The sequence below is a fragment of the Benincasa hispida genome, chromosome 7, assembly GCF_027475165.1.
Source record: "Benincasa hispida cultivar pf3 chromosome 7, pf3_genome.v1.1, whole genome shotgun sequence".
Lineage (NCBI taxonomy): Eukaryota > Viridiplantae > Streptophyta > Magnoliopsida > Cucurbitales > Cucurbitaceae > Benincasa > Benincasa hispida.
In genome coordinates, this window is record NC_143484.1 from 50,643,833 (window position 1) to 50,668,384 (window position 24,552).

The 24,552-nt window shown below is 34.1% G+C and overlaps 1 protein-coding gene and 1 long non-coding RNA gene across 3 annotated transcripts; both read right to left on the minus strand.

Moving 5' to 3' along the window:
• Positions 1 to 170: 170 nt before the first annotated feature.
• On the minus strand, positions 171 to 4,200 carry LOC150035227 (uncharacterized). Of its 2 annotated transcripts, none has more exons than XR_016530692.1 (4): positions 3,902 to 4,200; positions 3,594 to 3,815; positions 1,581 to 1,861; positions 171 to 585 (listed from the first exon to the last, which is right to left on the minus strand). It is a non-coding gene; the product is annotated as an uncharacterized LOC150035227 (long non-coding RNA). The 2 variants fall into 2 exon arrangements; XR_016530693.1 differs by having other exon boundaries at positions 1,581 to 1,639; positions 3,902 to 4,198.
• Positions 4,201 to 7,911: 3,711 nt separating this feature from the next.
• LOC120081091 (cell number regulator 2-like) lies at positions 7,912 to 9,302 on the minus strand. Its single transcript, XM_039035770.2, has 4 exons — positions 9,197 to 9,302; positions 8,914 to 8,985; positions 8,512 to 8,724; positions 7,912 to 8,000 (listed from the first exon to the last, which is right to left on the minus strand). The coding sequence occupies exons 1-4, from the start codon at positions 9,300 to 9,302 to the stop codon at positions 7,912 to 7,914; spliced, it is 480 nt and encodes a 159-aa protein (XP_038891698.2).
• Positions 9,303 to 24,552: the final 15,250 nt, after the last annotated feature.

Here is a 24,552-nt window from a genome sequence, read left to right on the forward strand (position 1 = left end):
AAAATTAACTGGATTTTAATTTATGTTAAAAGCTACCTTTTGATTTGTCATTTTGGGTGGCATCTTGATTAACATGGACAAAAAAAGAAAAAAAAAAGGTACATTACATTAGGATGCAAGTCATGTGTTTCATATGTAGAGCTCTTTTTTTCAGAAGTACAACAAAAATCTAAAATAAAGTAACTAACTCATAATTGCATGATTAAAATATTGACCAACAAGATTACATACCAAATCTACTACAAATTTAAATGCATAATTGAAACAAAGTAATTATTGTTCATTATTGAAAAGCAGTCCAAAGTACAGGTTGATCAAACATTCTCTTTAAGGAGGAGGTTGCAATAGTCAAACTTGGGCTGTGGAAAGGGATAAAAATCTCTTTGTATCTTGCACACTGCGGAATATGATTTGCATAAGCTTCACTATCTATCTGTTATGCAATTTAGGAATATATTGGAGTTGGCTCACGACTTCTACACGCAATTCGATCTTTGTTGTACGGTTCTCTTTCAGCCATTTTGCAATCGCCTTCAGCTGGTCATTTACAAAGTTCAACTTCATCGAAATATATTTGAGAATTACCTGTTTTAAGTTTGAAGTTTTATTTTACTAACAATTAGATAATAGATTAAATTTTTGAACCGAAGAATAAAAAAATTAAAATTTTCCTTTAAATGATGTAAAGTAACCTAAAATCATACAACTGTTCGAAAGGATCAACATCTTTGAAAATATGCTATTTTTGAAGTAACGTAAGTATGAATAAAAAAGAAGAAAAGAAAAACAAAAAATATAAAAATATGTGTATCGTAAATCCATTCATTAAAGATACGTTTCGATCTTATCATAGAAACAAATCTATACAAATTTCTATATCTTGATTTTTCTAAAAAAGTGTTTTTTCTTTATGGCCATAAAATGAGGAAGAAATCTCATGCTACAATAACACAAGTAATACAAATGCAGAATCGGTAACGGGTTTTTGTTACCAACTTTGAATTTTTGTTGTAGAATTGTTAATATGTTTTTGTAACTAACCCAACTCTAGAAATTATATTATTTTTCTTCTATTCCTTCCATGCATATTTTGATTACTAACTCTGAAACTATTTGTGTTTGAGAATTACTTGTTTAAAGTTTGAAGTTTTGTTTAGCAATTAGATCATAAATAAAAATTTTGAATAGAAGAATAAAGAAATTTAAAATTTCCTTTAAATGATGTAAACTAAGGCTAAAACCATACAACTATTCGAAAGGATAAGCATAATTAAAAAAATGCTATTTTTTAAGTGATGTAAGTATGAACAAAAAGTAGGGAAAAAAAAAACAAATGATGTGTGTCAACGAGTAAATCCATCATTACAAATACATTTTATGTTTTATCATAGAAACAAATCTATAGAAGTATATTCTCACACATTAACAAACCTCGTGCCATTGCAATTGTATGCTAATATTTTACCTTGATAAGAGCAAAGGTAAAGATTAGCAACTATACAAACGTAAGTAAGAATAAAAATTTTGTAACCATTCATCAAAAGAATTACATAAAGAAAAAGAGAGTAATAAAGTTTGACCTTAGCAAGAGAGAGTGTGCAAACAAGATGGACGCGATTGTTTTCTCATAAGTCCAACCCTAAAACAAGGTATAAGGAAAAACATTATATTATATGAAACTAAAAATAATATAGGGAGGCAGTAGTGAAGATACGTCATAAGAAAATAATGGAGGAAGAGAAAAATGACATACCAATTGCATTTAAAAGTAGATGAAATAGGGTTGTCCTTAAAATTGAAGGGAAGTGGTATCCATATATAAATGACACAATTGATGTCAAATAAAGTTGAAGGGGGTCATCTAAGAACAAGCAAATAAAGTCAATAATTTTGAAATAAACCTATCCAATAAAGAGTACCTAACAACTAATGTCAATCACTATACAATAAATTATTCTAAAAGCAAGGATATAACAATCCGATCAACCAAATAAATAGTACCAAAGTACTACTATCAATTAATATACAATAAAAAAAAAAAAGAGAACTACAAACAGAGAATTAACCAACCAATGCGAATCTATTTTTTAAAAAACCAATGAAAATAAAAAAAAAAAAGGACTAAAAACAGGGATTGAAGAATCAATGTGAATTTCATTGAATGGGAATAGGATTCCGCCTCAAAGATATGAATTTCATTCTTTGAAATTCGAATTTCAGAATATATCATGAATAATGGTAAATAAAAAAGAACAACGTTGTTACAAAAATTAATAATATGAAATCGAAAACCAAAAGATATCATTTCATTCATGGCAATGTGCAATGAGGCAGATGAGTTGAAAATCAAAGACCAACAATAAATATACAAAGGCCAACAATGTGCATTAGAAATCAAAAGATGCACAAAAGTTTATAGTAATGTGAAATGAATCACGTGAACTGAAAATCAAAGACCTATAGTGGACATACATAGACCAATAAGTCAATGCTTTTGAAATAAACCTACCCAATAAAGAGTACCCAACAACTAATGTCAATCACTATACAATAAACCATCCTAAAAAAAACATGGGATATGATAATCCAATTAGCCCATAACAGAACCAATGTACTATTATCAATCAATGTCCAATAAAGAAAAAGCCTAAAAAATAGGGGTTTAACTAAACAATGTGAATCTCTTTAGAAAAATCCAACAAATGAGAACTCAGAGATATGAAATTCAAATTTTAGAATATATCAAGAATAATGGTAAAAAAGAAAATATCAATGTAGATACAAACATCAGTCATTTGAAATCAGAAATCAAAAGATGTCATATCATTCAAGGCAATGTGCAATGAAGCAAATTAATTGAAAATTAGAGACAAACAATGGAGATACAAATACCAACAATGTGCATTAAAAACCAAAAGATGCACAAAAGTTCATGGCAATATGAAATGAAGTACATGAATTGAGAATCAGAGACCTCCAATGGAGGTACATAGACCACTAATGTGCATTAGAAATCAAACAAGAACATAGACCACAAATAAGAACATAAAAGTTTTTTTAACAACTATATCTGGATGACAGGTAACTTCATTCTTTCAAACAAGAGGAGAAGAAAAACATCAGAATATTTATATATGGAAAAGAAAAAGAAACCCCTAACCATCACCATTGGTTTAAATTAGTATGAACAACCTAAGTGAAATAATTCAAGTATATAATAATTCCCCAACCAGATAGTACTAAAAATATCAACAATGTAGAATAATGAAAATGCAGCCTAATTTCAAGAATTTTCCTTACTCTTTAATCCATCCCAAGAGACGATATGTGGGAAAGTTCAATTAGTAGCAAGGTTAGGGCATGAACTTCGATTGAAGAATAACAAAGATTCAAAAAGATTACAAATAGTAAATAGTATAGAATCCAAGCAGCAAAGGATCAGAGAATGCAAAACAAAACATGCAAGAAAGTTTAGACTAATGCTTACAAAAAAAAAAAAAAAAAAAAAAAAAAAAAAAAGAAAAAAAGAAAAAAAGAAAAAAAAAATACATGATTCTCATTCATCATCAACTGGAAAAGGAAGAGAAACAAACCTTTTACCTCCACCCCTACCAAACTCTAGTCTACATCCATTAACCCCTACCAAACTCCAAAGGAAGACCTCCATCTAACCCCTACCAAATTCCAAAAGAAAACCTCCATCTCCCACCATTCAAAATCAAACGAAGCGGCAAAGGGGGATCCTTCGTTCGGAGTGGCAAGGAGAAGAAGGAAGAACATTTGGATTGGCAAGGAGAAAGAGAAAGTCAGATAATCTGTGAAGGGTTATATGAAATAAAGTTAGGGTTTCATCAAACCGACCTAAAATCAGACTCTTTAGAAGAAAAGGAGAGGATGAAACCTCGATGAAGATGATATCAAAGTCCTCTGAAATACCCTACTGAAAGAGAGAAATACGTGATATCAAAGTCCTCTAAAATACCCTACCAAAAAAGAGAGACAAAAGGAACGAAAAATCTAATCTAAGATGTGAAATCGATGGAGATGAAGGAGACAAGGAAGTTCTGAGGAGTGGCACGAGAGAGATGAATGAGAAAAATTGATTAGTGGGGAGAAGAAATCACTATAGCAAACTTGGGATGAGAAACAATAAATACTGTTTGCTAATTAGGATTATAATATTTGAAAATAGAGTAAACTATTATAGTCCATTCCCTCTAACTCCAATCTAGAACCCAAACAGCCCCTTAATATTTTAAGGACAATGACTCCAATCAATTATCCTCCCTAATTGAATTTTATTCACTTGATTAGAAGGATCACTACACTAGAATGAGTGACGCCTTGGTGTATCATAGCAATCCAATTAGTCAACATAGGCTTTAATTTTATTATTATACTAAAAAAAAACTTTATTTCCATTAAGTAAATTGACGACGAGTGGTCTTTATCAATAATAAAGTCAAAATTTACAAGTACAGGATCCGAATATCATCAATTTCCAACGATGGATTCTACTTTCGCACCCACCTTTTAAATTTGGAATATTGGGAAGAGGCTTAAAAATGGACATTTCTTTTCATACCCTTTATGTTAATTTTTGTAGTAACTTTTAATTTATTCCTTTCGTTTAGATTTAATCATTTTTTTGTTAAAAAATTATGCTTTGATCTCTATTTTTAAATTTGACTGGCATTTTGGAATGCAGAATGTAACATGATTCAACCGTTAGTAAATACTTTTATTTTTGATATACATATGAAAAATTATTTTAAATAATAAAATTGTTGAAAATATTTATAAATATGACAAAACATCATAATTAATATGCGATAGATTGCTATAAAAATTACAATCTGTGTCAATGATTGATACAGATATAGATATGGATAGTCGTCTATCGCGATCTATCGTAAATAGACAACAAAATTTTATTATATTATGTAAATATTTTAATTTATTTTGTTATACTTGAAAATAATTCTATATATAAAAGAAAATGATTGACTGATGGATCTAAAAAAAATGATTTTTGCAATCAATATCTACTTCTTTATAAAACAAAGTATATGGGTTCAAAAGAAATAATGCAGAGATTTGGATAAGGACAATATCTTCCAAATTCAAGCAAATGGGCAGCCAACTATGTTCATTCCCCAGACATTAATTCCCACTTTCTGTCATCTTTTTATCCTCATTCAGTGTACCCTTAAAATATAAATAAAAAAAAAAAGAAAAAAAAAAGAAAGAGACAATGGTGGTGGTTGAAAATGAGAGACCCTCTTTTTTTGGAAAATCATGTATGAAATGGATATATTTTCTACAAAATACAATCATTGTTGTGAAAACATGAAGTTGTTTGAAATCAAACATATATGACATGTAGGTAAGTTTATCAAGCTATCAATAAAATTTTATTGATGGGTTAATTATAATGAAACTGAATCATAAATATAATTAGATTATTTATTATGATATTTACTTATAATTATGAATTTTGTCATATTTATTTTATCATTATCGTTACTGTTATCTCTGACCTCAGAGGTATCAGTAACGATAATGGTAATAAAAATGATAGCAGTTAAAGTGTTAAAGTTCATAATTTTTTTCCTGTAACAGTAATAATAATGATAAACATAACAGTAACCATAATGATAACGGTAACGATAACGATATGATGTAATTTTTGGATACAATTGGATTGAGCACTCTCTGCTCGTCAATCAATTTAAAAAGTAATCAAATGGGGCTCACTTTTCACATTACTATTGATTGTTACTTTTCAAGTGAGTAAAACTCAATGGTATTTAACATGTACACATTTCTTTTTTAGGTATGAAGTTCAAATCACTATATCATCACTTATTGTGCTAAACAAAAAATGTAAAACGACTCTCCACATATCTCACAATGATATATAATATCGCCTACTTCATACATAAATCTTTCATGGCATAATAATGTTTTTGAAATCATCTAAAAACCCTTAAATATAATGGATATGTTGCCCTTACTTTTATATCCACCATACTTTTCTAATGAAGCTTTTTGTTTACCTTACCCGTCAAGGTTACTATGTAACTAAGTTCATATTTGGAAGTGATTTTAAAATGGTTACAAACACTTTTGTAATTTTCAAAATTATTTTGAAACATATTTTTTTAATCATTAAAAATAAAAACTATTTAAAAAGTGAAAAATTAAATATTAAATTAATTTTGAGTGATTAAAGACTCGTTTCAAAGCGATTTTGAACATGGAAAAAAATTATTTTAACTCAATCATACACAAAACTCTCGAAAACTTTGAAAAACATTTTTAATTGGCTAAAAATACTTTTTAGCCTTGCAACGAGCATAGATGATGCAAAGTAATTGAGATGATTTTTAATTTTATTTTGGTCTAATTTCATCTTTTACGTTCATATCTCTTTTCTTTTGATAAGAATAAGAATAGAATATTATATATATATATATATATATATATATATTATATCTTTTGAGATAAGTAACATCAAAATCTTAAAGCAAGTTGTGTAATTAAAAATGGATGAAATGACCAAAAAAGGTAAAATAAAAACATAAATGAGGGAAATTGATCATATATAATTATTTAGTCACAATGCCCCATTTTGGGGACTTAATGTTTATGCTTGTCGGTCAAAGAGCTAAAATGGGATTATTACAACTAACAATATTTAATTTCATGCTTTCTATTAAACTAATATTAATTAAGAGCTAGCCAATTGGTCAGCAATTGACCAATTTTATTATAGAAAGAAGGCCCAATCTTCCCATAGAAGGTAAGACTCACCGTTTTGTTTACATTCAGTCAAATAATTTAATGCTTTTGTCATGCGTTTCTAATATTATATATGCATTTTTTTTTGGCATAAAGGTATTTCACTCCTTTGTAGTATATATATATATATATATATTTGCCTATGTTGTTTGAACAAATTGATGAATCTTACCAAACAAGATAGATTTTATGGACGAATTTGTGAAGGTCTATCTAATGCTGGAAATGTGATCAAAGTTTGACAAATATGAATTGGATAAAAGAATAATTATTAGTTTACAAATAAAAACAACTATTTTCGATGATATGTATTTTTTGAGTGAAATGAAGAATAAAACCATGTTGATTTATTACCTAATGAATAATATCATATTATTTCATAAATAATTAGAGGGTCATTGTCTCTGATAATTCAGAACATAACTTCCCTTTTAACCTAATTAGTCAAAATGTGACAACTAATTAGTCAAAAACTTAATAATAGTTAGTGAGAGAGATTTGAGGTAAGTTTTCTTTTATTGAATCAGATTTTTTCATCTATGTTTTGGATAAGTGAGGGTATATATAAAGATTTGAACTTCAACCTCATGAAAAAGAACACATATTAATTTGCACTAAACTATGATTACTTTAGCTACCAAAATCTAAATTCAATTATTATTAGTATTGAATTAAAAATTCATAAAAAAGTTGTTAGATTTGAAACAATCCATTGGAATAAAGTATTTCATACTTTATTATTGAATGGGACAATTAGAAACTCAATCTAAATAGGTATAATAAAAAATCACCATTAAAGTAGGGTGTCTTAAATTTGTAATGGTAAAAGTTGAACTCTCAAATTTCTTCAATTTTAAAATTGGATCATCAAACTTACGTAATTGTAAAAATTATAACAATTATATAAGTTTGAGAGTTCAGTTTCAACAAATATTATAAATTTGATGTCTAATTTTAATATATAAATAAATTTAAGAGCTCAATTTTTTACCACCAAAAGGTTAAAGGATGTAAAACTAAAAAGACAATAATGTAAAATTAAATCCACCAAGAAAAAAGAATAACATAAAATAAATAAATAAATAAAGAGCGTTTCACCGCATGGCGTTAACGAATCATTCCGTGCACAGTGGGCGGTGGCATTGGTTGAGCAGCATTAGCAATCCGTCTCTGCCTCTCCACGTTCCCATGCCACCCTACGCCGCCACATCCCATGTAAAAGTAAAACCATCCAACTATTTAGTAACACCTTTAACTTACTATTTTATTTCATTTAGTGACCATTTTGTTTTTGAAAATTAAGTATATGCACACCCCTTCACGTCCAAATTTCTTCATACTTGAGTCAAATTTTAAGAACTGAAAAAAATAGTTCTCGGAAAGTAGTTTTTATTTTGGAATTTGATTAAGAATTCAACAATTGCACAAAAAGATGCAAATCATTGTAAGAAATATGGATGAAATAGATTAGTTTAAAAAAAAATAAAAAACCAAATGGTTACCAAACGGGACACCTATTTGACACTCTTTCTAAAGTTAAGTGATCTATTATTTGACACAAATATGAAAGTTTATGAAGTGTATTTGTAGTATGAAGATAAGCTGGGGATTTTAGGTTCATTAAGAGTTAATTTAAAAGTTAAAAAGAAGTGTTAAAAAAATGTAGAGATAAATTTAGTGAGCGATAAAAATTAAAAAGGAGAGAACCAAAAGACATATGGAAGCCTTGATGTTGAAGCTCTCTATATTCTTGGCATAAGGCACATTGCTCACACAAGCAATGGGTGCAGCAATCAGTGCAAGGACTCTCCTCCAATAAGAATTGTCCCCTCATTTTTGAGCGGTAAAAGCAAGAGTACAAGCACGAGCACCCCGTTAGGCACAATATCGCCAAATAAATTGCACTGCTAAGCCCACACGCTGCATTTTTCAACCATAAAGCCCATGTGAGACTTTTATTTATTATCAATCAAAACTATATATTATTACCATTTATTCAATTAATTTTAAATTATTGTTTTCTCAGAAAAGAAAGGTTTATGATTGTAATTGGACAACTGATGAATTAATGGATATTTAATCTAAGATCTATCTAAATATTTTTCTTACATGTTGATCCTCGGTCCACTATTTCAGCTATGCGACCGAACGTAATGCATGGACACCAACAAGTCAAGCAACCTGGGGGGAAATATTAGCATCAACTAAAAAATCATGATGAAAATAACGCATGTAATATGATATTTTATGAATCTTATTTTATTTTATATTTTAAAATATATAAAACAAAGAGACGGTCACATTGTAGTTGATAATAACCCTATTTTGAATTTATATTTCACGATTATTATGAGATAGCCATATTAACGATGTGAATATAAACGAACTTAACAGATACTAATATCGTTGCAACAGTGGCAGAGACCGGTGGACCAAGCAACTAGAGAGTGGGGTTTCGGTTCACAGGGATTTGGGGGGAGATTGGCCGGCGCCGCCATGTGGGGGCGGTTGAAACTGGCAGAAAAAGGTGCCTATGGGGGCGGCGGTTGTGGTGGTGCAGACGGTAGAGAAGAGAAAATAGCGTCTTCCTGGGAATGATAATCCATTAAATTGAAGAAAGTGCATGTGAGAAGTGTATAGGACTGAGTTTCTACTCTTTATTTGAAACTCTTGCAATTCATAATAACGAAGGCAGTTTGAAAGGGCGGACGTGTCCCTCCAATATAACCGTTTCGTAAATCTAAATTTTGTGATATAACTTATTTACAATTATTATTATTAGTATTTCCATTTAAATAATATTTTGGTTCAATACTTCCAACCGTTCATTTTGTCTCTACTTTTTAAAAGTCTATTTGTTCTTGTATTTTTAAAAACAAATATTTTGGTCTTAGATTTTTCTTTTTATTAACTTTTAAGAGACTATAATGATCCATTTTTAGAAATACAAGAATCAAATAAAATACAAAAATCAAATTAAACATTTTGAAAGTACAAGACCAAAATAATATTTTAAAAATAAGATGTGACTATATAAACCAAAATAAAAAATATGTAGATCAAAGTATTATTTAAATCAATTATTTAGGTCCCATTTGGTAACTATTTTATTTTTTGTTTATAATTTGTGAAAATTAAGTCTAGTTTCTTCTCATTTTTACAATGATTAGTATATTTTTAAGTATAATGATTGAATTCTGAGCCAAATTCAAAAAATAAAATAAGTTTTTAAAAACTATTTTTTTTCCTTCAAATTTTGGCTTGGTTTATTAAACCACGGATAAAAAAATGGATAACAAAAGATGAAAGTAGTGTCTATAGGCTTAATTTAAAAAAAAACAAAAAACAAAAAACTAAGAGCCCCTTTGGTAGCCTAGTCATTTGGTTTTTTATTTTTGTTTTTTAAAATTAAGCATATCGGCATTATATCCACTTTCAATTTTTTTATCTACTTTTTACCAATGATTTAAAAAACCAAGCTAAATTTTGGAAACTAAAAAAGTAGTTTTTAAAAACTTGATTTTGTTTTTGAAATTTTACTAAGAATTTAACCATTGTACTTAACAAATATGCAAATTATTATAAGAAATAAGAAAGAAATAAGCTTAATTTTTTTTTAAAAAAAATAAAATGGTCATCAAATGGACTTAAATGATTACCAAACGAAACCTTAAATTTCTAGATTAATTATGAATGTATAACTAAAAATTAATCTATACTATATTGAAAGGGGCAAGGGGAGAATTTTTCTCCTCTTTTTACCCTTACAATTTTTTACAATCCCCATTTTGTCCCTATTTATTACTCTCATTTAAAACCTTTCGAGCAAACACATCTTCAATCAAACTCTTTCATTGAAGTCTTTATAGGATTTTGTTTTTGTTAGCAGTTCATAAATAACTATATCGAAATGGGACCGGAGCACACATACAACCGAATGACAATTCCAAAATTAAAAATTAAGGTTAATTTCAAAATGATAATTCCAAGTTATTTTTTCTTTCTTTTATTTTTATTCGAATTATTCTTTGGAGAAAATGTTTGTGGTCTGCAATTTTTACGATTTATGTTGTGTAGGTATATTGTAAATATTTTAGAAACGGTTGAAATTACGAATTAGTTGTTTTAGTTTGTTTGTGTTTTTAGATGCACACTTTTGTGTTTTTTTATTAGCAATTTTCATTTGATCATATTTGTTGAGGAATAATTTTTATTTCATTTGATTCTTTATAGAAAGGCCAATAATAAATAGATTTGGATAGGATTTTCTAGCATTCCCATTACGACAACAAGGTATCTACATTGATTTGTTAAGATTCATATTCATTTTTTTTAAAAAAATTCTATATATAAAAGGGGCTAGAAGTAGATAAATTTTATATCTATTTTGCCCTTTTATTTTTAGTAAATTACTATGTAGGGGTGAGTATGTTAGACTGGAAAACTGAGCCGATCGACCGAACCAAAGTCGGTCAGTTAGAGAAGGAGAGAGATCGGTCGGTGTCGGTTTGAGAAAATTCCATATCGAAAAATTTCAAAAAAAAAAAAAAATAATAAAATTAAAGAACAAAATCAATTGATGCTCACCCCTATTACTATGTTACTCTTTTATTGACGAAATGAGCATTTTCAAATGTAGGTGTCCATTCAAAAGATAATATATGTGACATTTCTAATTTTTAATTCACAAAATATATTATATATTTAAAAATTAAAGTTTTATGTAGAATAAGTGTAATTGGTGTTATGAGATGCAACTCTTCAAATGTATGTGTTTGATGAGCACCAATTGATGCAAATAATACAAGTGGAATGTGACTATTCAAAGGGTGGTGGTTAGGGGTGTTCAAAATGTTCGATGACCCGAAAAAATTGATCAACCCAACCCAACTCGTGCGGTTTGGTTTGGGTTATCAACTCATTTGGGTTGGGTTAGGTTCAAATAAATGAAAATTTTATGAATTGAGTTGGTTTATGGGTTCACCTAATATAACTCAAACCAACTCGAATTTATTATTAACTTTTAAAAAATATATTTTTTATTACTTATAATACAATTATTTATACATATATCAATTTTAATTTTATTTAATTACAATATTTTTTGAATATTTTATTTTTCAGCAACTAAGTAATTTCTTTGTACTTTAGAGAGAAAAATTTTACTATATAAATTGAAATTAAGTTGTTAATCTTAATTCAATATATGAAAATAATTAAATTAGATTTTTACATATTTACGTTTTGCTTCTTTTTTGAACAAAATTTTAAATAAATAACCCAATTAACCTGAACCAACCCAACCCAAATATTTCATGGTTGGGTTGAGTTGGGTTCATTTGGATTGAAAAAATTTACAAATCGAACAATTGGTTTGGGTTTCAAAAGTCTTCTAACCTAACCCAGATCAACCCAACCCAACCCATGAACACCCCTAGGGGTGGTTACACATCGAACATATGTTTTGTTTTGTAACGACCCGACCTTTTTGAGTACTCTGATAAGGGTCATTACTCATAATTCCACATTTACATTCAAAACATTTTGACCATTGAGGAAAATAGATTTCATTAAAATAATAAAGTCAGCTTTCCAAAATAAATAACAAATAAGTAAAACCTTTGTTTGGGGCCCCTAAAATAATGAAGAAAAAAATAACTTAAACAAATAAAATTTTGACCAACATCGAGTTTCAAATCAAAACTTTTAAATAGCTTGAAAACATAAACTGAGCGGAAGCGATTTACATGTCCCATATGGCACGATCACATGTCTCTCTCATCACCTGCCGGTTCGTTCCTATCATTACCTGAAAAACATAAATTAAGAAAGGTTGAGTATAAAAATACTCAGTAAGTGATCCCATTACCGGGATTAGGCTATGTATGCACGAGCAGAGAATGATGACTCGTGAAACAACTATATCGGTTTTTAATGATGAAAAGAAACCAAAAGACGTACTGTCTTGCCTTGACACGCATGTCTCGTGGCCCGTAGGCACATTGTCAAACATGAAAAATAACATGAACATGAACCTATTAATTCACGCATGTCTAGCGGCTCGTAGGCACACCGTCAAATATGAAAAAATAACATGAACGTGAACCTGTCGACTCATGCATGTTTAGCGGCCCGTAGGCACACCGTCAAACATGAAAAATAACATGAACGTGAACCTGTCGACTCACGTATGTCTAGCGGCCCGTACGCACACCGTCAAATATGAAAAATAACATGAAAGTGAACTTGTCGACTCAAGCATGTCTAGTGTCACAATCGCTCTTTCAAAAGCTTATTGTAGCGATTGTGTGACACTTGTTCCTGCTCACGAACAAGTCAGCCAACTCAAACACAGACTGTCGGTGACACATCGAATACCTCTCACAACCTCCACCCCCGTTTTAGAGAAAACGGTTTTAGAAAATGGGTTTGGAGAAAAAGGTTTTCAAAAGTATTTTTGAGAGTGTGAATAAAGAAAGAAAGATTGTAGTAGACTAAAAAGCAATGAGCAACAACAACGACTTTATAGAGTACTACTTTGGGTATGGAGAAGTGATGGTTAGTCTTATCCCCATATAGTGCATTCTGAACAAAAAACCAACTGACATCCTTGCATATGCAAAAGGGCGAGCTGTCACTTACAACAGAAATACAAATACATGACATGAAAGTATGATAAAAACGGGTTGGATCGGACATGCGGCCATGGGCAATAGGCCCTGGACAAGCATGACCGTGACATTCTCCCCCATTTAATTGGTTGACATCTCTGTCAACCGACCCTGTTCGAACTCGGAAATTTCTGGAGCTGCATTCTTCAAATCTTCTGCGCGTTCCCAACTGATTTCTTCGTCAGGGAGGTCCTTCCACTTCATTAAGAACTCTGTCAGTTCTCGTCTAGGTCTTCCAATACGGCGCGTACGTCTATCCAGAATCTGTGCAACTTCCTTTTCAGTTGAATTTTTCATTGTGACAGGTGAGCGCATCAACATATTCCGCTGTTCGTCATCGGGATCGGGATGATAGGGCTTCAGGATACTCACATGGATGACAGGATGGATCTTCATTCATGAGGGTAACTGAACCCTATACGAGGTTTTCCCGACCTTCTCAATCACTTTCACTAGTCCTTCATATTTCCATACTAGGCGTTAGTCTCTCTGGCCTCGGAAACGGAACTGTTCTGGTCATAGCTTGATCAGTACTTTATCCCCATCTTGAAACTAAAGGGCCCTTCGCTTCTTATCAGCCCACTTCTTCATCCTTCTCGATGCTCTTTCCAGACAGGCGCGAGCTATCTCGAAGGTTTTGCTCCATTCCTTAGTGAAATTATGTGCCTGAGGGCTTTTGCCCTCATAAGGATGGTCCACCAGATGTGGCATGAGTGGTTGTCTACCGCACACTACCTCGAAGGGCGTCTTTCCAATCGCGAACTTTGCTGGCTATTGAAGCTGAACTGAACAACATCTAACAACTGGACCCAATTCTTCTGTCTAGCGTCGATAAAGTGACGCAGATATTCCTCGAGCATGCTGTTAAAGCGTTCCGTCTGGCTGTCTGTTTGGGGATGGTAGTTAGAGAAAATGTTCAATATTGATCCCAATATCTTGAACAATTCTGTCCAAAAGGTCCCAGTGAATCTTTTGTCCTGATCACTAACAATGCTCGCAGGGATGCCCCATAATTTCACAATGTGCTTGAGGAACAGTTGGGCAGTCATCACAGCTGTGCACATCTTTGGCGTTGGGATAAATGTGGCATATTTTGAGAACCGGTCAATGATAACAAGGATCTATTCAAACTCTCCAATCTTGGGCAAATGGGTGATGAAATCGAGAGACACACTCTCCCATGGTCTTGAGGGCACAGGTAGGGGCTCCAGCAGACCTACTAATTTCGCCCTTTTGACCTTATCTTATTGGCAGACAAGGAAAGTCTTGGTAAATTGCACGACATCGTCTCGAAGGCTTGACCAATAGTAACCTTGTTTCAGAAGGGCATAAGTTCTCTGCCAACCGTTATGTCTAGCCCATGGTGTGTCGTGACATTCTTTCATCAACAATCTTCGTAACTCCCTAGATCTGGGGATGTAGAGGCGATTTCCTTTGGTGTACAGTAGGTCATCTTCCACCCAAAATTGGCATGTCTTCCCCTCTTTGGCCAACTGTATAATGGCTTGCACCGATGTGTCGTTTGCCAAGTGAGTCTTGACAGTTTCTCGCACTGTTCCATTCAACATACTTGCTTTCAAGTGTGCGAACATGCATAGGGCCGCATGTTCGCTCTTCCGGCTAAAAGCATCGGCTGTTTGGTTGCATTTCCCCGATCTATGCTCAAATTGGAAATCAAATTCTGCTAAACACTCCTGCCATCATGCCTGCTTTGACGATAACTTCTACTGGTTGAAAAAGTGGCAAATGGAGTTGTTGTCGGTCTTGACTACGAATTTGGTCCCTAAGAGATACTGTCTCCAGGTTCTCAGATAGTGAACTATTGCCAACATCTCTTTCTCAGAGGCGACATACCTCCGTTCTGCATCATTCAATTTCTTACTCTCATATGCGATGGGGTGTCCATCTTGAAGGAGAACACTGCCCAATGCAAAGGGAAAAGCATCAGTTTCGACTTCAAACGATTTGGTCACGTCGGTAATTTCGAGGATCGGCCCTTCAATCATCACTTTCTTCAAGCCCTCGAAGGCGACTTGACATTCAGAAGTCCAACTCCATTGGTTATCTTTCTTCAACAGCTCGGTCAACGGCCCTTCTCTTCTCGAGAATCCTTCTACGAATCACCTATAGTAGTTGGCTAGTCCAAGGAAGGATTGTAACTCAGTCATGGATGTCGGCACCTCCCAATCCCTGATCGCGGCCACCTTACCCTCTTCCATGCCAATCCGACGACACTCATGGCCGAGGAAATTTATGCGCTCTTGAGCAAAGGAGAACTTCTCTCTCTTTACATATAGCTATTTTTTTCTCAATTTTTCGAAGACTAGTTGGAGGTGATGTTGGTGGTCTTCCATCGACGCACTATAGACCACAATGTCGTCTAGATATACTACGACAAATTTGTCGAAGTATTCGTGAAACACTTGGTTCATCAAAGTACAGAAGGTTGTCGGAGCATTAGTGAGGCCAAAGGGCATCATGAGGAATTCGAAGGCTCCATACCTTGTGACACAGGTCGTCTTGGGTTCATCTCCTTCAGCAATCCAGACCTGATAATATCCCGACCGCAGGTCTAGTTTCGATAAATATTTAGCACCGTGGAGCAGATCAAATAAGTCTGTGATGATAGGAATGGGGTACTTATTGCGAACTGTGAGCTCGTTCAAAGCCTAGTAGTCAATGCATAACTGGAGACTTCCGTCTTTCTTCTTTTGAAATAATACCGGTGCTCCATAAGGGGCCTTTGCTGGTCTAATAAATCTTGCATCTAACAGTTCATCTAACTGCCTTTGGTGCTCGGCCAACTCTGGCGGGGCCATACGATATGCATTCTTGGCAGGCGGCTTCGCCCCTGGTAATAGCTCGATCTCATGATTAATCCCCCTTCGTGGAGGCAAGGACTTGGGCAAGCTCTCAGACATGACATCTCGATACTCTTCCAAGATAAATTGAATGTTTCGGTGGATTTCCTCTTCTGTGGTTTCGACTGACTCCATTGGGATGGCCATGAATGTGGGTTCATCGTGGGCAAGGCCTCTTTTTAGTTGGAGGGCTGAGATCATTCTCACCCCATTTGGCTGTTTGATACTAGCTTGAACCACGGTGGGTGTAGATCCGACAATTACTATACATTTGGCAAGGGGCATCGGTATAACTTTGTGTTCAAGTAAGAATTCCATCCTCAACACCACATCGAAGTCGTCCATCTTAACAATTACGAAGTCAGCGAGGCCTTTCCAGTCCCCTAACTTCACTGGGGTTCTTTTTGCTATCCCCGTAATCGGTAGGGCTCCAAAATTCACAACTTTTATCTTTCCCGTGTCTCTTTCCAGGTTAAGTTCAGGCGGCGGGTGTCCGTTTCAGTCATGAATATATGGGTTGCCCCAGAGTCGACCATAATTCTCTTGGCCGATCTCTGGTTGACCCAAACGTCCACATACATGAGTCCCCTTTCTAGTGGCTCCGTCGCATTTCTCATTTTCTTTTGGAGCGTAGATAAGAATTTCAACGCCCCCATCCTGGGATTCTCACTCTCTACAGCCGGCTCAATTTTTGTCTCATCCTTTTCAGCCTTGTCTTCTGAGCTAGAGGCCAACGTGGCTTGAAAAGAATTGAAAGTAGTCCGATTTGGACACTCTCCCGCTCTGTGTGGTCCTCTACATATGAAACAAAACATGGGGCGATTGTAGTTGTTATGCTGTTGTTGCAGCCCCCGCTAGTTGTTCCTTGATCTCGACTGGGAGGGCTTACGTCTCCCCCGGTGTTCTTGTCTCTTCCTCCAGGTCTGGGAGGGCTGGAACGACTATTTCTATTCCCACCATTCGAGAAAGTTGACTGTTTCCTCACATCTTGCGAGTCAGTGCTAAGGTTATATAATCATTCTGCTGCCGTATAGACAAAGGGGAGATCTTGTACTCTCTGTTTGTATAGCTTTGACTTCGCCCATGATTTCAACCTTCGACAAAGCAGAAGACTTTTTCTTTCTCGGACATGTTACATATGTCCAACATGAATCCTGCGAATTGCTTTAGTATTCTCTAATGTTGCCTGTTTGCTTCAACTCTCGGAGTTTTCGTCGAGCTAAGATCTTGACATTTTCAGGGAAGAACTACAAACGAAGTTCTTGTTTCAGCCTATCCCAAGTATCTATTGTGCATCATCCTTCCTGTATGTCTGCAAATCGCGATCTCCATCACAGTTTCGCATCTTCAGCTAGATGCATCGTTGCTAATGTGACTTTCGCCTCTTCTATCACAGTGTTTGTCGCCTTGAAATATTTCTCAAGGTCAAAGATGAAGTTTTCCAAGGCCTTTGCTTTCCGCACCCCACAGAAGGGTTTCGGTTCCAGGATTTTTATTCTGCTTACTACCATTGCTTCCTCAGATGGGGCTTGGTTCCCTACTGCTCGTATGGTGAGATTTACCCTTGCGCTCACATCTACTATCTCGACTCTGACGATGTCAAGGGCCGATCGAAAGTCTTTAGACAGATCGGTTACCATCTAAATGATCGCTTTCTGGGAGCCATCCAACTTTTTGACGCGCTCCTCTATGTGGGCAACAGAGCCCGGTGAGCTATCACCGCGTTCAAAACTGTCGGACCGTGCAGCTTTTGTCTCAAGGGTCTCTACCTTCATCATTAGTTCTTTGACGGGTAACCCGTCTAGGCGGCCAACTACCGCATTAATCCCATCAGCTTTCTCAGCAACTTCTTATAACTAAGTCTCCAAGAAACGGATACTGTCCGGGACTTCCCTTAAGTAGAGCATTTGTTCTTCTATCTCTATTAGCCTGTCCACATGGGACTTATTCAAGTTTTCATCGTCGACATGATCGCTGCTTTTTCCCTCTATGAGCCGACTTGGCTCTGATACCAACTGTCACAATCACTCTTTCGGAAGCTTCTCGTAGTGATTGTGCGGCACTTGTTCCCGCTCATGAATAAGTCAGCCAACTCAAACATGGACCGCCGGTGGCACACCGAGTGCCTCTCGCAATCTCCACCCCCGTTTTAGAGAAAATGATTTTAGAAAACGGGTTTGGAGAAAAAGGTTTTCGAAAGCATTTTTGAGAGTGTGAATAAAGAAAGAAAGATTGTAGTAGACTAGAAAGCAATGAGCAACAACAACGGCTTTATAGAGTACTATTCCGGATATGGGGAAGTGATAGTTAGTCTTATCCCTATATAGTACATTCTGAACAAAAAGCCAATTGACACCCTTGCATATGCAAAAGGGTGACCTGTCACTTACAACAGAAATACAAAGAAAGCAAGCTAACTAAACTAATACAATCCATGACATGAAAGTATGATAAAACGGGGTTGTATCGGGCATGTGGCCATGGGCCACAGGCCTTGGACAAGCATGACCGTGACATCTAACGGCCCGTAGGCACACTGTCAAACATGAAACTAGACTCGTCGGTCCTCTGAAATAAAACATGCGTCAAGGCGAGATGGTAAACAACCCTATTGGTCTATTCATGCATCACATACATAATTTCAGTACTGATTAGAAATTCGAACATGCTCTTAATACTCATAACTATCATGCAACAAGTATATCGCAACGATAAAATCATGCTTCTAAAGTCCATTAATTAACTTTATAAATCTAATCTAGGCCGCCTGGCATGAAGGTACCGGTAATAGTACCACTTACCTCAACTTGGTCACGAAAGTCCACGCAAATAATTCCTTATAACCTTTGGAAAACTTGAATCAAACCAAAGTTGTGGCTTGATCCAAGAAAAAATTCAAAACTTGATTCAATTAGCCAATCTGATCAAGAATTAAATCCAAAATCAATAACTTAATTTTCCCACTATTACTCTCAATCCAAAAGAATAACCAACCAACAACTTACCCAACTGCAAAACGAAAAGTGGTCTCTAGCTTAATGGTCAATGTCTCAAAACTTCCAAATCTTGAATCTAAGTTTCACACTAAAGAGAGGTTACTAATTTAACCCAAAATAAAATGGGTGAATTTCACCTCCCAAATTATAAGGAAAATAAGTCTTACCCAAAGTTTTTCTCAAGATTCCGGCAAAATCGGGCAAGTGGCGGCTGATGGCGCATCAGCTTGTGGCTACCATAGATAGGCAGCGACTGTTGTTGTGGGATGTTTAGGCTAGCAGCTGGTAGTGAGGGTCTTACATGAGGAGGGTTTACGAGAGTGAGAGAGAAAGGGAATTTCTGGTTTTATAGATTTTATTAAGCAGCAATTATGAACAAACAAGGGCTTCAAACAATGATCCAACCGATTAAAATGAAACTTTTATATGTCTTAAACAGACTGGCCAAATTTGAGCACGATCCAATGGTTCAAACTCCAGCAATCGACAATTTTGTGGAAGTTGTCATTGAAAAATTGAATGGCTTTCTCCCAATTTTTGGCCTATTTTCACTCTCATTTAATTTCGAAAAAGAATCTCAATTCTTTTATTTTTTTAAAAAAATTTTGAACAGATAAATAAAATATTTTATCATAGTATCTCCAAAATCTCCAAAGATTCTATTAAATTTAGAAATCAATTAACTTTTCAAATTATCTTAATTTAGGCTTCAAAAACCAAAATTAAAGGCATATGGCCAACTTAAAAAAAATTAAAAGAGACAATTAATTTCATGTGGTTTTAAATCAATTCAAAACCACATGAAGTTAATTATCTCTTTTAATTTTTTTTAAATTGGCCCTAAAATCCAAAATCAAAGGGAACCAAAATTCAATATTTTCAAGATAATCAGTTCGAATATCTAATCAATTAAATTCAATTTAACCAATAAAAGTTTTTCAATTATTTCAATTTAATCCCAATTTTCCAAATGAAAGAGAAATTTAAATTCAATAATTTTAGATAATTAACTTAAATTTTCCTGAAATTGAGGATGTTACATTCTTCCCTCCTTAAGAGACTTTCGTCCTCGAAAGTTCAATTCCTTAAAGGCTCGTGATACTTAGTTCTTGTCTCATTCTCATGTTTCCAAATCGCTTCTTGAAACCGATAATTTTGCCAAAGAACTTCTAACTAGCACTATCTCCAAGTTTCAGAAAGTCTTCACCTCCTACCATGAATTATATAACTTATCTGAAACAATCATGTTACTCTTTAATCTTAAAACAAACACATATCACCATTTAGACCCTCCTATGCCTGAGTCTGAAAATCTCACTTAAATGAGACTCTTGATGTCCCCATATACTATAGAGCATTTATCATTCCAAAATACATCACCATAACCTCATAATAGTTGTAACCATTACCTGATGCCAGTTTCTAAGATAAAAACCTTCATGATTGCATACATCTATATTAAGAATGTTCACACTCCATAGAGTGGGTCACCTCACTGTCCATGCAACAGAAAACATATCTCTCATGGCATCTCAAGTTTAGGATTCAGAATTCAGATTCGACACCTAATTGCCCTGACAATCCCCTACAACTGAGATACACAATCATATTCAATCCGTAATAGTTGATACAAAAAGTCACGTGAATCATCTTTCTTTCCTAACAAACAAAGATGGTGTGCTCCAAGGTAAAACATTAAGGCACATATGAAACACTTTGTTAAATAGTTCTTGTATCAGTAACTTAGGCTACTCCAACTCTACTAGAGTCCTTGTATGAGGAGCCTTAAGGATAGAAGTTGCTCTCAACTCAAGTTCATCTCTAGTGTTAGGGGTCATTCTGGAAGATCAAATTTACTCAACCTTAATACTCATATAACTTGTTTCTTACTTGGAGCTAGACTACTTTCACCTTCAAATCAAATCAATGGCTTAATTAATTCCTTGTTCTAGATATTCGTGTCCACAATCAAAACCTCTAAACCTTGCTAATACCTTTCAACGTCTTCCCCCTTTTTAATAAGGCCTTACCCCTTCCATTTCCATAGTTTCTAGCAACTATTGCTACTAAACATCCTTTCATAAAACGTTATTTCCTCCGACTCCACTATAATTTGAAGAAAATTGCTAAACACTCTTCCAACACATGATAGTCTAACTTAATCAAATTCTCATGCTAAAACTGTGTTCCATAACCAATAGCTTAGGTAGGATATCCATTCAACCAACAAATACTAAGATCCATAGTTCCAAATAGTAACGAGATTATTCATACCAACTCTAAAGGTTCGTAAACACATATTTCCTATCTTGGAAACCAAACCAACTTGTTCTTAATCTCAAATCATTAATTCCCGTTACCTTCTCAAAACAACAAAATATTTCTCAAATCCTTTCATCTCCCCTTATCTTTTCCAAGACCAATAAATCCAAAAGGTTCTTTTTCACTTTCCTAGTAAAATATATCTGTACCAAAACATGTGACTGTTCGAATCCCCTTTCACAGTCTACAATCCAACAACCTAAGGAAGCTTTATTTTTTTTTCGAATAATGCCTACTGCAGCCCAAAGTTCCAAATGGTAATACGAGATTCCTCCTTTACACTAAAACTAACGCCTCCTTTACACTAAAACGAACGCCTTGTATCTCATGTTTTAAAATCCAAACCATACTTAATTATTTGGAGTCTTGAACACATTAATTTCCATTTACCTCTTCAAATTAAAAAAAAAACTTTCCTTAAATACTTTTATTTTTCTTCATATTTATCCTTGCTTAACTCAACAACTTGAAGGTGCACTTTTCACTTCAAGAGTGAAACATAATCCTTAAACCAATACATATGACCCTTTATAACTTTTTCCATAAATCTAAAATTCCATTCCAAATTTGGAACTATAGTAGGGTATCCCCACAAGATAACATTGCTTTTAAACTTCAAAACGTTTATCCTTCCTCTTGGTATGGTTAATTAAACTTGAACTTTTTTATTGCAACAAACACATAGTTCAAACCCAAGCACCTTAAGAATTTTTCAATCCAACAATTCGTTTTCTCCTATTTAAAGGCAACTATAATTTCAACCATTTTGCCATTCCTTGACCAATTCATCTTACCTAGGTCTTGCAAAAAGTTCCTCATACTATCGCTTTATGCTCCTTCTAGTAATTCTTCTTCTTCTTAGGCACATTACATAAAGAACCAAAACACCATACATTACTCACTCCACCAACTTTGATACCATGAAAGTGATCATGACCTATTAATCCTTTCAAAATTTTTCTTGGAACATTTTGACTTTAATATCTAGTAATCCTTAATAGAATCTATAGTCTCTTCTTCACATCTTTCTTATCTTATAAAAAAACTTTAATCTCGTTACTAAGAACGTGTGCCTTGTGATAAAGTTCCTTGTAGTATCACTAGTTTTATTCTCGTAATGCAAAACTTAATATTATTCCCTAGTGAATTTCCAATTCACCTACCTTATTCTATAGCTTAACCAAATACATCCATTTCTTTCTTTCATGTCATAAGTGCATAACACTTCATAGTTTTATCAGGTTTCAATATCCCTAAACAAAAACATATGTCCGTTTCTAACAGTCCTTCCATGAATTAAACTAATGCCAAATGGCTTTATTATGATCCTTCTTTCTTTCCATAACACCAAAACAAAATAGTTATCTCTTACTAACTTCTTTCAGGTCGTTAAACTAGCAATAACAATCAGTCAATACATAAAGCTTAGACATGAAGGCTTTTAAACACATTTTCCATAAAACATTTAATGAAAGAACATACCTGGCGAGGACGAAGGATCCGTGAATAGTCATAAGGGACACAAAACCAAGACTTACATCGTAAGTCAGTCTACAGAACCTAAAACTTAGGCTCTGATACCAACTGTAACGACCCGACCTTTTTGAGTACTCTGATAAGGGTCGTTACTCATAATTACACATTTACATTCAAATCATTTTGACCATTTAGGAAAATAAATTTCATTAAAATAATAAAGAAAATTTCCAAAATAAATAACAAATAAGTAAAATCTTTGTTCGGGGCCCCTAAAATAATGAAGAAAAAAATAACTTAAACAAATAAAATTTTGACCAACATCGAGTTTCAAATGAAAACTTTTAAATAGCTTGAAATGTAAACTGAGCGGAAGCAATTTACATGTCCCATATAGCACGATCACAAGTCCCTCTCGTCACCCGTTGGTCCGTTCCTATCATTACCTGAAAAACATAAATTAAAAAAGGTTGAGTATAAAAATACTCAGTAACTGATCCTATTACCGGAATCAGACTATGCATCCACGAGCAGAGAATATGGCTCGTGGCTCAAACAACTACATCGGTTTTTGATGATGAAAAGAAACCAAAAGACGTACTGTTTTACCTTGACACGCATGTCTAGCGACCTGTAGGCACACCGTCATACATGAAAAATAACATGAACGTGAACCTGTCGATTCACGCATGTCTAGCGGCTCGTAGGCATACCGTCAAACATGGAAAAAGAACATGAACGTGAACCTGTCGACTCACGCATGTCTAGCGACCCGTAGGCACATCGTCAAACATGAAAAATAACATGAACGTGAACTTGTCGACTCACACATGTCTAGCGGCCCGTAGGCACATCGTCAAACATGAAAAATAACATGAAGGTGAACCTGTCGACTCACGCATGTCTAGCGACTCGTAGTCACACCGTCAAACATGAAAAATAATATGAATGTGAACCTATCGACTCACGATGTCTAGCAGCCCGTAGACACACCGTCAAACATGAAAAATAACATGAACGTGAATCTGTCGACTCGCGCATGTCTAGCGGCTCGTAGGTACATCGTCAAACATAAAACTAGACCTGTCGGTCCTCTCAAATAAAACATGCATTAAGGTAAGACGGTAAACAGCCTTGTTGGTCTATTCATGCATCACATACATAATTTCAGTACTGATTAGAAATTCAAACGTGCTCATAATACTCATAACTGTCATGCAACAAGTATATCACAACAATAAAATCATGCTTCTAAAGCCCATTAATTAACTTTATAAATATAATATAGGCCGCCTGGCATGAAGGCACCGGTAATAGTACCACTTACCTCAACTTGGTCACAAAAGTCCACGCAAATAATTCTTAAAACCTTTGGAAAACTTGAATCAATCCAAAGTTATGGCTTGATCCAAGACAAATTTC